Here is a 16,962-nt window from a genome sequence, read left to right on the forward strand (position 1 = left end):
AATATTTAATGAATGAATAAATGAAGGCATTATTACTGTTCAACCCTGATCTTCTCCTCTCAGAATCCATCTCTCTCTCTCTCTCTGTCACACACGCATACCTCCCCCTCACCTGGCAGCCTTTCTCCTTCGCAGGAGGAGGGGGAGAGACGGGGTAGCAGGCAGAGCAGAGGCACCAGGCAGCCGGCTTTGTTAGTGCAGGGGTGCACTGCCCACTCCGACTAGTTCTGAAATGAGCCACGCTAGCCTCCTCTTCCAACTTTACCACAGCTCCTTCTCCGTTACGTGCAAGAGCAGCGCTCAAAGTACAGGGACTCAGTACCTGAGTCGTAAGACAGCTTGAGCAACTACTGGGTTATTAATAGAGAAACCCCAGCATCAGAATTACTCAGGGAAAACCAGACCCAGGAGGAGCTGCAATACTCACCTCTTATAAGGAATGGCAATGACGGTGGTAATTAGGATAATCAACAGCAACAACAAAGCTATCCCTGCAGCCATGAAGAGGATGGATTGGTTATTGGTTTTACCTGGAGGAAACAAAATTATAGGAGGAATTAGGAACTCAGCTAAAGCCAGAAAAGAAAGGGAAGTGGGAAAATTAGGAAAGGGTATATTAATCATCACAGGGTAACAATGTAAAACAAAGATTCCAATAAAAAATAGGATGACATAGGGGAAAAAGACTTTTCTTTCAGTCTCCTAAATAGTTCTGACTTCTCACAGATTTTCACTAGTTCCTTGATCTAATGGTGGGTTTGACACCTTAAGAAGACCAAGAATAGAAAACATTCAAGACAGATACCACTTCATTCTAATGAGCTCCTGATCACATACATGAAATCTTTTGTAGAAAAAAACCCCATCAAAATAGCATATAAATGAAGATTACTTCTTAGTTCTAATGCATTAAGTCATCCAAGACACAACAGTATGTAACTTTGATGTTTATAAGTGGAATTTTGTTCAAGAAATATTGTCTATTCAATTACGGTTAATGATAAAAATAATCAGGAAAAGCATGTTACTTTTCCAACTCAGCGATTAACTGGAAAGAGCAATGGTCAGGGAATCTGAAATTCTCATCCTGGTTCTTTCACTGTTTAGCTGTTTGACCTCCAGCAAATTCCTAACCTTCTCTGCCAGCCCTCCTTCAACTGTCAAGTGATGCCAACACTTCTAATTACATCACAGAGCTGTGCTAAGAGTCTAATGAGGCAATATTCAAATATTTGCTCACCTCTGGAGCCAGATCCCATGAGGTCAGAGACCATTTCATCTTTCAAATGTCCTCCTGCCCACAGCACACCTCACCCACCGCCACCCACAGAGCTCCTTACAAGGAGAAGAAACTCATCAGTATGTGTTGTTGATGGAAACAGGATTGAATTGAAACCGAGGCGCCATCTTTATGGCCATCTCTATATCTTTAGGCAGCAAATTTTCCAGGAAATTTGCAGGAAAGGGGCAGCTATGGCAGAGAACAGCACAGCTTCCCTCTCTCTTGAAATAAAAGCTCGAATGCTTGTACCCTGCCTCCCAGGCTACCTGGAATCCCACAGCAACCTGTAAACCATACTTTCCACAGCATTCTTCCCAATCCTTCACTCAGATGATTTCTTCCTTCCTGACCCACTATAGCTGAGATTTTTTTCATAAGAGCTCAAAGTCCATTCCACTCATTCTTTTGCAAGCTTTACTGCAAAAAGAAACTGAGTCAAAAAATAAATATTATTTTTATGTCTTAAATTTGTTAACCTGTAAGGTGAATAAAGATAGAAAAAATATATGAACACTTTTAAAGACCTTGTATGTAGTGTCTAAGATAGGGTTTTGTCCAAATACGATGGGGAGAAGGAAAGCGAAATTTATTCAGAACAAAAAATACATTGAACAACAGCAAAAAAAAATACATTGAACCACCACTGCAAAAGGAACAAGGATATTTTTTCCCCATCAAATAAGAAATTAATGTTTTTAAGCTCTTGGCACATTATTAAAAGCAAACAAAATACCTGAAAGTATTTGCATTATAACACAGGCCTATAAAAGGACCGCAGTTGCTATGCTGACATAATTTGAATACAGTAGATGCTAAGGTTAAATTAAACTGGCATGGTGGAAAAAAATGAAAGTTATGATCAAAGAATCAATTGACAGTATTTTGGGAAAATTATTTACCTGCTTTTTGAAATACTATTTAGATCTTAATTACAGTAAAAAAAAGCCAATCTGGGTGGACTACAGAGATCTAAATGTTTAAATGTAAACATGAGAAGAAACTATAAGTGAGTATTATTTAATCTCTGTAATGAGAAACGACTTTCCAATTTATACGAATAAGCAAATACATAGGATTGACTGGGTCAAAATGAAAAATATCTGTAGGTCAAAATCATCACAAACAACATGTAAAGGCAAAAAATTAGTATCTTTAACATACCTTTGCTATCAAGAAAAAGCTATGTTAAGACAATAAGAAAGATAAAAACAACTTATTAACCAAAAGTGCTTAAAGACAAGTTTGCACGAAAGGAATAAGGTGGCAAGATGGACTACCTCAGGCTGCATCTGGGGAGAGAAATCTGCCGCAACCTGCCTCTGGGAAGAGATCGCTCTCTGTGCGTCAGACCCTTCCACGAGCTTCTTGCACATTTGATTAATTACTTTTTTCCTAAAGAAATGCTCAGAAATGTGAACAAAGAGTTTTGCGGAACATTTATAACAGCAAAAAGAAAATCCTTATTTCCCAGCAGCACTCTAAAGTAAGACTACACAGCTGAGGGTCTCAAATGTCATTAGAGTCACAGGGCAGGGGGGTGGGGGGAGGCTCGTTAAACCACAGATGGCTGAGCTCCCCCCTCAGAATTTCTGACTCAGGAGGTTTGTGTGGGTCCCAGAATTTGCAGCTCCTGTGTGATGCTGGTCTGGGGCCACCTCTTAGAGAATCACAGCTATAGACATTAGGATCATGGGTGTAAAGAATCCCAATGAAATGGAAAACTGCTGACTCTAGATAGAAAGTTAATTAAAATTTCAAAGCCAGAATTCACAGTTGTGCATGCTATGATAGCTCAATCAAGTATAGAACTTAGGAGAAAAACCCTGCCAGGCAGCAACATGCCAAAATTTTAAAGTGATGATCTTCAGGGAATAGAATTAAAAGCAATTGTTTCTTTAAGCTTTTTGCTATTTTCCAGATGTACTAAATGATGTGTTGCTTTTAATAATCAGAAAAAAATAGTACAAAAATTTAAAGGTCTGCATGCTTAAAGCAGAATACTCTGCCAATTTTTAGTGGTTATATTTAAAGTGCAGGATGTAGAGAGCGTCTTTGCAGAAGTGTACTCAGAATCCTTAAGAATTAAGATGTCATTCTTTGCTAAGCTTTCAATTATATGAATTAAGTAGAAACCACTGAAAAGTATCTTCATTTGTTTCACACTGCTCACTTATAAAGCCAAAATCTAAATTTCAGATGCATTCCTTAATGTGAAATATGTTGCCTCTTTTTAACCTCTTCTAGCAATGGGTGACCTGCTGGACTCAGATCCATCTTCTTCACTCATCTTTTAACACATAGTGTTTCAAGGCAGACTGTGTACCCGGCATTAGAGATGAAATGGTGGGCACCGACAAAAAGCATGGGAGTCTGGTAGAGATTCACTTACAATCCAGAGTCTCCCGGCCTGTAGCCAATCCTACTTGTTACCTCGTTCTCAGCTTCCCACCCCTCTGCTGCGTTAATGTGAACCAGCAGGACTTGGACCAGGCTGGTGTAAGCATCCAACTTGCTGGGCCCTGTGCGGCTAAAACCGAAAACAAAATGGAAAAGCAAATGGGTGTGGGTGCTTTAGGGAGTTAATCAATAGTTCCTAACATTCACTTTTTCCTAAATTCTGCTAATAGACCTTAGCTTGAGTAATGTCAGCCCTCAAGCCCCTCTCTTAAAGAAAGAATTACTGTCTCTTCTCGGTAGCCACTTTTTTGCTAATTTTTTTTTCAACCTTCATCCCAATGCAGTGTTGATTCATAGGAGGACATGAGTGTCGTGAACCATAAAGCCATTATTTTCCCTCCCATCAAGAAAGATAAATAGGACTCCCCTGGTGGCGCAGTGGTTAAGAATCCACCTGCCAATGCAGGGGACATGGGTTCGAGCCCTGGTCCGGGAAGATCCCACGTGCCGCGGAGCAACTAAGCCCGTGCACCACAACTACTGAGCCTGTGCTCTAGAGCCCACAAGCCACAACTACTGAGCCCATGCGCCACAACTACTGAAGCCCGCATGCCTAGAGCCCGTGCTCTGCAACAAGAGAAGCCACCGCAATGAGAAGCCCGCACACCGCAACGAAGAGTAGCCCCCGCTCACTGCAACTAGAGAAAGCCTGCGTGCAGCAACGAAGACCAAATGCAGCCAAAAATAAATACATAAAATAAATAAATTTATTTAAAAAAGGAAAGAAAGATAAATACAGTTAAAACAATTTAAAGCACGTCAGTGAGATATATAAATGAGTAACTTACTCGAGGACTGCAAACCTCCAGGCTACGTTCCTGCCAATGACAAGGATTTACAGCTGAGTTATAAACCCTTAGAAAGGCTTGGGATATAAATGCTGCCAGGTCCTTGCCTCAGAGCCAGGCGGGTAAGAGCAGGCATTGATGTTTACTATTTATCTTTTATTAGAGTCTGGGGTGGGGTTAGGGACTGGGGAAACCAAGTAACTTAGACCCTAAATATCTGGACCAAAAAACATGCTGGGAAAAACTCAGAGATCCTGACCCTCTACCCAGCCCTGGGCAGGTCATGCTAGATACCAGTAAAAGTTATTCTTGCTGTCTTACCTCATCAAAAAGAAGAGAAATATTTGATTTCACTCTATGTACAGATGGGATACACACTGTGTGTGTTCCCACAGGATAGATATGTGTTCCCACAGGATAGATGTGTGTTCCCACAGCATAGATGTGTGTTCCCACAGGATAGATGTGTGTTAGTTGACAGACGCAGCACTATCAGGTTGATTCCAATTTTTGACTCACTGTACAATGCAAACATCCAATCTTCGTCCCACATTAGACACTGATTTGCTGAAAAAATAGATGGAGGAGGGAAGCCTTGGGCTCTAAGTCCTATCTTCTAATTCTTTTCCCTGGAACACCCCGACGTAAGATCACTTGATCTTCTGGACACTTTTTTGGCAACTGCAAAATGATGATGAAATCAATCCAAGGGTGGCTATGGGGGTGGCTCTACATAAAACATGTAGAGGGGCTTTATATATTTAAGCACCACATAATGTAAACTATTAAGAGTGAACTTATATTTTGTATGCACACATTCAAAATTAGAGTTAAATAACTAGTTTCTATTCTTTTCACGTTGAAATTCCATGTTGCACTAGTCATGTATAACAGAGGATGCTTGTTCCTGTAACTAGATTCACCTTTCTGGGGAAAGGTAGAAGTGGTGTTGATAAACATGTATAAAATGGTTGTAGCTTTGGAGGACCACCGGAAAAAATGGTAGTCTGAAGTCTGTTGAACGTTCCTGTATGCCTGAAATACAGGCATGGTAATATGATTCCAAGTTTTCAAAGGTCAACTTTCTTTGTGTAGATCAATTCTGTACTCTTTGTATTTCAGAAACCTTTCCCTGTTTTATAGGAAGAAGGTCCTAGGGAATAAATTATTTTCAGAGAATTAAAGGGCCATGACATCAACCTCTAATTTTTCTTCTGAGTGAATAGTAACTATTTCTCCTCAAAATGAAAGTATTATCATATATGTGGAATCTAAAATATGACACAAATGAACTTATCTATGAAACAGAAACAGATTCACAGACATAGAGAACAGACTTGTGGTTGCTAAGGGAGGGGGGGAGGGGGAGGGGTGGGTTGGGAATTTGGGGTTAGTAGATACAAGCTATTATGTACAGAATTGATAAACAGCAAGGTCCTACTGTATAGCACAGGGAACTATATTCAATATTCTGTAATAAACCATAATGGAAAGGAATATAAAAAAGTATATATATACATGTATAACTGAATCACTTTGCTGTACAGCAGAAACTAATACAATATTGTAAATCAACTATATGTCAATAAAATTAAAAAAAATAAAAGTATTATCACATTTTAACTGAGAAACATAAGGTGCAGAGAATCTAAATAATTGTCCTGTAATTACAGAGCAAGCCAATGAGGAAGAGAATTTCTAATCTTATGTACACGTTTTGCTGCAATGGTTTTGCCTCTCTTGATGGAAAATAGTTTCCCAAGTGACTTAAACACTTTAAAACTTTACGTCAGTTGAGAAACACATAGTCTAAGATAGGCTGTAAAGTCTACTACTCAACAGGCTGACCGCAGTAGCTACACTTTCTGGTGTCACTATGTGCACTGGCTGTACTCTGGGCCATAGCGCTCTACAGCGATTGAAGTACCGTAAGGGTACCCAAGTCAGCATATGCGGCATAGGGATGGTGAACGTTCTGATTTGGTAATTTGTTGAGAAAATTTTCAAGGCTGACTCCATCATATTAGATGTCTCACCTTTCTACCCAAGTATTCCTTAGTCTTACGTTATATTTCTTAAAATATTTCTCCATTTTCATAAACAGATATTATTTATTAAACGAGATTGTATTTACACATCACAAGTCAGAATGTCAAGACCTGTACACTTCCTGCTCACTTCTGTGGTGAATTAGTGTGCAGAAAAGAGTTAATGTAGCAGCCCGATGACTGCTGGCCTTAGAAAGGCCTGCTTACAAGGTTGGCCCTTGGCTAGTGTGTGGGAACTTGGATTTGGGGAGTGTTCTCACCATTTCTTAACTGTTAGGGTGGTTTACTGAGTCTAAACTGTTGATACAAACAATGTGGTTTATGCTAAACACCTGCTTTCCTTCTGGGAATTAGTCCTTCTGACTTTGCCCCACGCATCTTTTCCCTTTGCTGATTTTGCTTTGTATCCTTTTGTTGTAATAAATCAAAGCCATATCTTTGGAATGTAATCATCAAAGAAGAGAGAGCCCATATCTTCCAATTCTGTGGGAAGGTAGAAGCCTAACTTCCAAGGGCACCTTGCTCCGAGGTGCAAAACTACCTCCTGGCGTAAAGATGTAAGAAGCTCATTTTTCCTTTGGATAAAGCCAACTAGCTAACACAGATGGTCATACCAGGTGAATTTAGGATGGGCTGTGTGTGACAAATGATGCTATCAAGTCCTCCTACTTGAGGACTAGTTACTGTTTACCTTGAGAACATGCATATAATGGGTTGGATCTGCCAGGCTTTACAAAAGGTTAAGATTTCCTTCTGTCTTTGCAGTCTCTTAGTGGACTGCCTGTGATGCGTATCACAATTCTGGTTTCATGCTTATTCAACAATAAAATTGTTTTCTTTCCCTTCTTCCTTTGTGGAGCACTTTTCTGGGTAGGGAGGAGATTTTGTTTCCAATTCTAATTCCCCAACACATTGTTGTTATTACTGTTGTTTAACCAAGTGTAACTCTACATTACTGTGTCACTATCATGCTTATCCATGAGGATATAATAGGAAATTTTTCAAATACTCCACTAAAATCAAGATGAACATTTTACCCATGCAATAAAACATAAGTAGGCATAACATACCATTTAAATTATTTATTTATTTAGCTGTTCAAGATAAAGGTCCATAAATATGAGAGACTATAACTCTTCAGAATATTTAATATAGAAAGTAAACTTTTGTTTTTTCTTGGGAGATTTTGAAGGTTAAGTCCTTGCTGTCCTTATTCCAATGACTAATAACTCCAGCTCTGGATTCAATGGTCATTAGTCAGCTACGAGAACTAGAGGGAGAGCAGGATTTGAGAGGAAGGAGGAACTTAAGATGGAAGGAGGGTGTGTTCGGGAACTCTGAGCCGATCCCAGGGAAGTTGCTCAAGGGAGCAAGCTTTCCCACAGGGAGATTCTGCTGGGCGGGTCTGGTGAAGACCTTGGGGGCAGGTGTTTGCAAAGCCAATGAGTCACGTGACAGCTGAGCTCTCACCAGTCCTCTCCATCAAGAACCTTAATTCGCCTTTGCCTGGAGGCTACTCCTAAAGTTCCCCTAGTCTGTTCCTGGCGTGGACATGACTTCATCAGCAACCAGCACTCCCCTCCAAACCCTGATACCTACTACCTGATTCTGCTTGTCCCTCATATGACTGTGTGAACACCCTCCCTCATGTGACTTCAGGATACCTGCAAACCCCAGAAAAGGGGACAAGTCAGTGGGGAACCCACAGACACAGCACCTGGGGTGACCTGAGCAGGTGGAGCTGGAAGAAAAGAGTGGGTGATCAAACTCCCACTCCTTTGCCTACAGATGCTCTACATGTTGGCTCAGTAGGTAACCCACTGTACCTAGAAACCTCTTAAAAGGATGAACGCAAGGCTGTGGAACTCCACAGTAGCCAGCTTCTCTGGTGATGTTGCTGTTGATGGCAGTAATGATTTTTTCCTTCCACTTGGAGAAGCAATATAGTGCCACAGTTAAGAAAAAGAACACTGAAGCCAGTCTTCATGGCTTTGACTCCCAGCCCCTCTCCCTAATAGCTGTGAAACCTTGGATAAGGCTTCATGCCTCACTTAACCTCTCCATGCCTCACTTTCCTCATCCATAAAATGTAGCTAATAATAGAGCTGTTGTGACAACTAAATGAGTAATTACCAGTAAGTTCTTAGAGTGACTGGCACAAACATAAGCATAATGTGTGAGTTTGTCATATAGTAGCCAAGACAAAGCCCTGTGACACTTAGTTCTTATAACTGCTATTTATAACTTTTCCCTTGGGTCCTTAGAAAACTTTAAACTTCAAACTATATGGCATTTATAAAGGACTATATATAAATGTGCTATAAATGTCATACAGATATTTTCAGAATATGAAACAGACAGCAAGCTTTGGGCTGAATATTTACCTCCAAATATTCTATCCAACTTAAGACATTTTAATTAAAAAACTGTTTACTAAGTGCTCTACAAAACATGTGAAAGCTAATGTCTGGCTATAAGAAATAAGCGCTCTGGTAATAATTGCAAAATCTGCAGCTTTATGCTCTAGAGTTTAATTATCCATCTGATCTCTCCATTTTTAAAATAGCCAGTGATTTAAAAAAAGGAATTGCATGATTGGATTTCAAAACTGATATCTTTACTTATTAGACCAGGAAGAGAAGACAGTAGCCAGCATAAAAGCAAAACAACCTGTTTTGATTAAAGTATTTGGGATTTGTGTGTTTCTTGTGAGTGTAAAACTGCCCACACAAGCACATGTATTTATTGAATGTTTACCATATGGCAGATTGTTCCACCTAACAATATTCACAGTTATCTTAATTCACAAAATCTGTGTATATACACATACAAATTAAAAGAGTGAAGAATTTATCTCAGTGCTCTATATAAAACATGAAAAAATCAGAATAATGGTTATACTTTGCAAGCCTGTATTTTTTTATATTTGTAAACTCACCTCTTATGTGGCCCCAATTTGGGGGTCATTTGCACATCCATCATGCCCTTGAGCTTCTTTGATTTGAAGCCACAGAAAATATCCCATCCTTTGTTAACGTAGCTTCTCATCTCAATATTTACTCTTTACTTGCCTGTGTCCATCACTGTGTTGATAGGGATTTTTCATTTCACTCACTATTCACCTTAGCTAAAGCCATTTCTCACTCCTCACCAGTGCCGTGGAGAGCTTTAAACAGTTCAACCTTACATCCGTGAAAGGAAGAATCTCTTCCTGTGGGTTAATTAAATAAAACACTACTCTTATACTTAAAAGATTGTGAACATCATAGTTATTTTTGAGTTTTAGGCAAAGTGAAATGCATCAAATTAACTCTGGAAATGAAGTTTAGAGTGACCAATGAGAATTACAAAATATTTATTTTATTAAATTATCCAAGCATACTCCTCTGTTAAATAAATAACTCTTAAAAACCCCTGAATCGTTTCAGTGTAAATAACTTTCAGATACAAATGGGGGTTCAAAGATGGATCTCTACAAATGACAGATCCGTGTTTATTCTTCATTTCTTGCTCTTTTAAATAACACAGACCTCTGCAAACCTACTAGGTCACCTTTGAATATCTGTGAAGGGTCAGGTCAGTACATGTTTGAAATACCTCAGTTGAAGTTGGAAGTAGTTGTCTGACTAATTGAATTGTAATACTTAAAACTAGAATTGCTATTAAGAATGAAATGCCATTAATCTTACATGAAGAACTAATTTTTTTTTAAATTTTAAGTAATTTTCTACTTGCCTTTGGGGAAAACTTCACACAGTCATCTAAGTTCAGTTTCTAATAAGGCTCTAAGAGACAATTACAAGCTGTTAACAATTCCCAGATGCTTTAAAATTAAAAAAGCACACACACGACAAAGGAGTCCAAATGGCTATTTTGCCTTTGGAGTCATTAGGCAGGTCTCTCACACAAGTGTGGTCATGGATTTTAAGTGGGAAGAAAATCAGTACATTTTTCTGAATTTGAATTCCTACCTGTACTCTAAGTTCCTAAGGGGAGGAAAGTGTCATGAAAATTACTTGAAATTCAGGCTGAGGATAAAGATCCACTTAAAGAAAAGCAGTTCCTAGGATTACCTATTTCTAATACCACCAACTTACTTTGTTTATAGTAGTGATAACAATACAAATTCATCAATGTTCCTTATGTAAGAGCACCATCAAATCCACTTAACATTAGATTTTCAACATTTCCTTCTCTCTGATATTAACTTGTCAATCCAATACCTTGTTTATCTACACAAATACGGTACGTATAAACAATGACTGCAGGCAAACATTCCAGGACTGTGTGCCTTAGGAAAGATGAATAAATCAACATGTGGGCTCACAAAACAAACTGAATGACTGACTGGTTGCTTTTTTTTTTTTTTTTAATTAGATGTCTCATAAAAGAACTGATGTGGGCAGAGGCAACTGTAAAGCTACAACGACATAATAGGCCCTGATTGAGTAATCAACTCACTTGTGATGTTGGAAACAGTATGTTTCACCTGGATACCCACTTATCACCCAGAATTTTAATAACATAACTAAACTGGGCTAAAAATTGTAGTTGATCTGTATTGGTAGAGGCTATTTGAGCCTGCAGGCAGTGACACCAGTGCTCTGGGATTCCGGCCCTATGGTTCTATCGTATAAATTAACTGTCATGGACATTATTTCCTATGTAGGAAGAGATGATAAAAGGCTGAGGTTCATCACACCGGGTCACGGAAATGGACGTATCTGGCAGCCCAGCGCATACCAGCTCAGAAAACTGCCATGCTTACAATAGTTGCATCTATTATAAATTCAGAGGAGTGGGACAGAAGGTTCTGGATTAATAAATCCCTAAAAAAATACATTTTGTCTACAACTTGAAACTGTTTAGGAATCCAAATCACCTTGGAGAAAAATGAGTGAATTTTAGCAGAAACTAAGGCCAAAGAAAGAAATGAAGTTTATTTCTCCTCCGTAATATTCTCATGGTCTAACTCAGGAGCACAGAGTCCAGAGGCAGTAATCTCCACCAAGCCATCACAGGCAAGATTTAGAACCTATAGCATCTATTCCTCTACGCTACCCCTTGGTCAACCCCATACCTCACAGAAGAAAGATATGGGAAGATTCTCTTGGCTGTGGCCCCGTGATTTCCTAGTGAAAACTTCTGCAATCTCCATTTATAATTTCCATCCTCCACGTCTACTGACTAGCAATTATACACCATTTATATAGAATATGCAAAACAAGAGAACTAAAAAAGGAAATCACCTTTTTGAAAGATATATATGTGAACAAAGTGCATGAAAATTTTCTCCCCAAACATTGCAGTGGATCTTCTGAGAGTTCAGGTTTCTTTGATCAGCAATCACTAAACCTCAAATGTTGTGTTGATGAAGAAAATCTAGAAATAATCCAGCTAGAAAACTGGGAAATAAAATGGACACAGTCCCTACTAGACATACAGAAATATTAACATACACAGAATCGGTCAAGAACACTTATTAAGCACATTCTGGAAAGATACGTTGACAGCTCTAAGCAGAGATGTCATAATCCTTAATCTCAAGTAATTTCTAATATAAGAGTCAGGACCATCGCAAATAGACGAAGTTATTAAATGACTCAAGGGTATCAGTTTCCTAGTTATAAAAGTTTGAGAAATTCAAGATGCTTGATGGTTCGATGTCAGGGAAGCAGTTTGAGCTAATATGAAAAGATCATAAGATGGTAAGATCAGACTGAAACCCTAAAGAAAAGGGGGTAACTGTCGTGAAAATTCGTAAATTGGTTGGGAATAGGAGAAAGTAGGAACGTGGCGTTGGTGACAAGCACAAGCTGACATTCCAATCTGACCAACGACACCTCCCCCTTCTCCAGGCCACCTGTGTGCCCAGCCAAGTGGGTAGGGTACCTGTGGCCCATCACTAAGCCTGTGCATCAGCTTGGGTCTGCATCAGTGTGGAGGAAGGGGCACCTTTTTTCTAATTTATCTGCCATTTGTAATTTGTCTACCTGAAGTGGGCTACTTTTTTGTGGCCCAAAGACCCAGTATGTGACAGTGGTAGCCTAGTTTGAGACCTCAGTCATTCATGTACTGATTATTGCAACTGACTCTTAGCTAATTTCCTCTGCCTCAAATTTCTCTTTTTCTACTATTTGACTTACACTTCCTTAAATACTACTTTGTGCCATCTTTGATCAAGAATTGATAGTGGCTTTCATTGCTCTTACATGAGATCTAGTATTTCACCAAGTTATCACTTAATTGAGCCTACCTCCTTCTATATTAACCCATAACTCAGAATCTCTGTACCAACCTAGTCATTTGAGTGCAATCACCCACGCACAACTCCCCCGCCCCACTCCGTGCATACTGTGTACATCCCCGGACTCTGTTTTGTCTCTTTGCTCTGCTCTGATCATCAAAGCTTTATTTGAAACTTGATGGTTCAGATGAGTGGCCTCGTTGGTGGAAGATGATTGGGGAAAGACATGAGTAACTATACTTCTTAATATAGTTAAAAACTAGTCTTCTCCAGAAACTTTCTGAGGGACTGATTTCATTTCTCTGATCCTCATTATTTTTATAATTAATAAGCTCAGTTGAAACAATTGTAGTTTGCACATCACTAAATTAATATTAAAAGACTTCACAAATTATTTTGGTAGAACTTAAAATACTTTTCTCATTACTAATGAAAATCCAGAGGATATTAAGGGCCAAAAATAATTTTGGTCACTGTCAGTATGCGTGCATTTTTCCCCTATTCCTGGCCCCTGTGGTCTAGACAAGCTTCAAATTCAGAAAACTCAGTCTGGAACCATTTTACACTACTTCCCAGGTCTTGAGTGCAAACAGGGGGAGTCAAGTATTTCTTTTCATTCAGCAAAGAAAGTCAATAGTAAATTTGGGTTCAACTCATGCTTCTGCCACTTTCTCCCTCTGTTCAAAATAAGTCAAGGCCTGGATATACGATGTATTGGTTGACATCGTATCATCTTTTCAGTGGCCTCTCAGTACCTGGTACTTGTCTGAAGATGAACACAGGCAGGCAAAATCAGGGGAAGAACGCGTGTGTGTGTGTGTGTGTGTGTGTGTGTGTGTGTGTGTGTGTACAATACAATAGTCCTGAAAATCTCGCTTTTGGATCCCATAAAAGAAGTTGATGGGACCTAACAAAAGTATGCCCTGGTACTTGTCTGAAGATGAACACAGGCAGGCAAAATCAGGGGAAGAACGCGTGTGTGTGTGCGTGTGTGTGTGTGTGTGTGTGTGTGTGTACAATACAATAGTCCTGAAAATCTCGCTTTTGGATCCCATAAAAGAAGTTGATGGGACCTAACAAAAGTATGCACAGCGGTTTATAAAATCTGTGTCACAATCACCTTTCTCTTGACAGTTGAAATAAATTAAATCAGCTCTACATCTTATACCTGTCTCTCTGCTTTAATCCCTACATTGATTTTTGACCAAACAGCCTCAGGACTTGAAATAATCGAATCACATCAGGGAAACACAAGTGATCTATTTTTGCTTCCCATCTGATTTTTTATCTTCAATCTTTACTTATAATTATTTTTAAAAGGAATTAAACCAAAACATACAGTAAACAGCTGTCATCTTCTATCAAATATAACTTTTTACTAATGGGCCAAGTTGATATTCTTTCAACCTGTCAGTTGAATGTCAGAAAGCCATTTTTCAAGAATTCAAAACACTTGAACACTAACAATGCTGACCATTACACTGTCACCTTCATTTCCGACACTGTTTATAGCTTATGTACAAAGAAAAGAAACAGCTTTGTGCAAGGAACTTAGCCATGTTTGGGTAACTGAGAGACATTTTTATTAATTAGTAAGAGTTAAATAATTATACCTCCAAGAATCCAGTTTCTCTATGATTTAAGGTGTTTTTAATAACTTTTCCAACATATAATGGACAAGATTTTATTTCAGTAGTGTTTGAAAATGGTTCTTTATGACTTTTTCTGGATACAACTTTTTCTTGCCTTGGTCTCTGAGAGAAGATTAGCGACTACCTTTATTCTTTCTTTTTTTCTGGCCAGGTTTTAGAAACACTTCTATAATGCAAGAGTATTTTTTTTTAAAGGTGAGAAATATTTTCTCGATGTCTCTGAAGGAATGGAGTCAACATGAAGAACCTCTTAATATTTCTCCCCCAAATATTCCATCAATCCTCTTTTTCATCAAGTTCTAAGCTCCCTCTGTCATTAAGAGGAGTAGAGAAAGCTTTGATGCTGTCCGAGGTGACTATGTACAAAAGCTGCTAACCTCTGGCAAAGGGCCTCCTTAGCACACACAGCTGCTCCAGCGGCCGCAGTGGAGGCTGCTCTACATACAAAACCTCCTCTCCTTCCTTCCTGATGCAGGAGGGAATCTCAGCCTGCAGTATAAGCAGAGTCTATGAACGCGCAGCCACGTCCTAGGAAGCCTTGGCTCTAAAAGTCTACACACAGGCCAAGGCACATGAGTTGGCTAGAAGCATATGGAAGAAAGGCAGAAGGAAAGATGGATGGATGGGTAGATGGATAGATGGAAGGATGGAAGGAAGGAAGGAAGGCAGGAAGGAAAAGAGGAAGGGAAGAAGAGGGTGAGAATAAAGTGAAATAAAATTTCTGTCATCAGTAAATATAAATTGCTTTCTCTGACAGGTTCCTCTGCAGTGAGAAAACTTGCCTGGAAGCAGAACTGGCAGTCTGAGACAGACTTCCTCCCGCTTGCCTGTGCGGGTCTACACAGGCCTCTCTGTATCTGCCCATCAGTCGGTGAAATACCACTTTTCCTTACACTCACACAGGTTTTGTGGAGCCTGAAGTTTACACAATTTAGGGCTTCATCATGACACAGGAGACAAATTACTAATACAAAATAAGTACCGGGCCTTGGAAGGAGCCAGCTCAGGTGAGAGGCCCTGAAGATCAGTTTCAAAGCTTCAAGGCCAGTCTGTTCCTGCTCCCAGCTCTGAAAAAAACTGAGGGAACCAAAGCTCTGATCTGGCAAAGTAGCAACCACATTATTAAACATTTATTACACTTTACTCAACACTGATTCAGCAATACCAAGCTAACACCTTATTATTGCTGAGGATACATGAGGATTATAAAACCTAGTTACCACCCTCAAAAAGTTTTAAAGTAATTGGAAAATTTAAAATTATACAGCGGAAAAAAAAGAGAAATTATACAGCTGAAACTTATAGGCTGTTGATGCCACGTATTTTTCAGACTGACTGAATCTTTTTTTTTAATTTTAGGAAAGTGGCAGATCGAAAAAATGGGAAAGATCTATTATTGTTAAATCTGTGATTGATGGATTAGCAAGGTAAACACTAACATTCGATAACTGACAACTTACTAAATTCAATCATTAAAGATATTTTGAATAATAAAGTCATGAAAAAGACAAAAGAAACCAATCCACAGTGGCTGGCTTTTTCCATTTTTGACACGTTAAGGCATCTGTCACCTACTCACCATCGGTTACGATCAGTCTCATCACGAAGGTTTCAGTTTCTCCTGTGCTGGCTTTGAAGCCACAGCGGTATAGTCCTGAGTCAGAGGCCATAATGTGGGGCATGGTGATGAAGGTCCTCCTCATTCCCTGGGTGCAGTTGCTCAGTATCTGTCTTGGATACTTTGAAGTGTAACTTCTTCCTTGGGACAAGTTGCAGCTAGTTAAGAGGTCAATCTGATGGGGCTGGATCTTTTCCCATGTAACTTCTTGTAACAGCCATTTCATTTGAGGCTGGCAGGTGAGTGTGACATTTTTTCCAGGTTCTGAGACTGTCTGGCTATTTGATGGCACAGCTGTCTCAAAACCGTCTGAAAAGAAGAAGCAAATGATTATACTTCGGTCCTCGAATTCTTGGATGCTAAGGCGGAAGCCACCCAGAAAGTTCTATCAAAATGATTGGTGATGGACAGGAGACCTGCAAGATGGCGAAACAGTAAGACGCGGAGATCACCTTCCTCCCCAAAATACATCAGAAATACATCTACATGTGGAACAACTCCTACAGAACACCTACTGAACGCTGGCAGAAGACCTCAGACCTCCCAAAAGACAAGAAACTCCCCAGTACCTGGGTAGGGCAAAAGAAAAAAGAAAAAACAGAGACAAAAGAATAGGGACAGGACCCGCACCAATGGGAGGGAGCTGTGAAGGAGGAAAGGTTTCCACACACTAGGAAGTCCCTTCGTGGGCGGAGACAGCGGGTGGTGGAGGGGGGAGCTTCGGAGCCATGGAGGAGAGCACAGCAACAGGGGTGCAGAGGGCAAAGCGGAGAGATTCCCGCACAGAGGATCGGTGCCGACCAGCACTCACCAGCCCGAGAGGCTTGTCTGCTCACCCGCCGGGGTGGGCGGGGGCTGGGAGCTGAGGCT

General features: G+C 39.8%; 1 protein-coding gene across 1 annotated transcript in view; it reads right to left on the reverse strand.

Moving 5' to 3' along the window:
• The window catches only part of CD226 (CD226 molecule), an 84,397-nt gene that overhangs the window by 7,313 nt on the left and 60,122 nt on the right, over positions 1-16,962 (reverse strand). The window contains exons 3-4 of the mRNA XM_059894111.1: positions 16,054-16,401; positions 428-530 (exon numbers count right to left, since the gene is read on the reverse strand). Of these exons, the coding sequence (XP_059750094.1) occupies positions 428-530; positions 16,054-16,401 (451 nt within the window). The remainder of the gene's footprint in view (positions 1-427; positions 531-16,053; positions 16,402-16,962) is intronic.

The sequence above is a fragment of the Balaenoptera ricei genome, chromosome 14 (genome assembly GCF_028023285.1).
Source record: "Balaenoptera ricei isolate mBalRic1 chromosome 14, mBalRic1.hap2, whole genome shotgun sequence".
In the NCBI taxonomy this organism is placed as follows: Eukaryota; Metazoa; Chordata; class Mammalia; order Artiodactyla; family Balaenopteridae; genus Balaenoptera; species Balaenoptera ricei.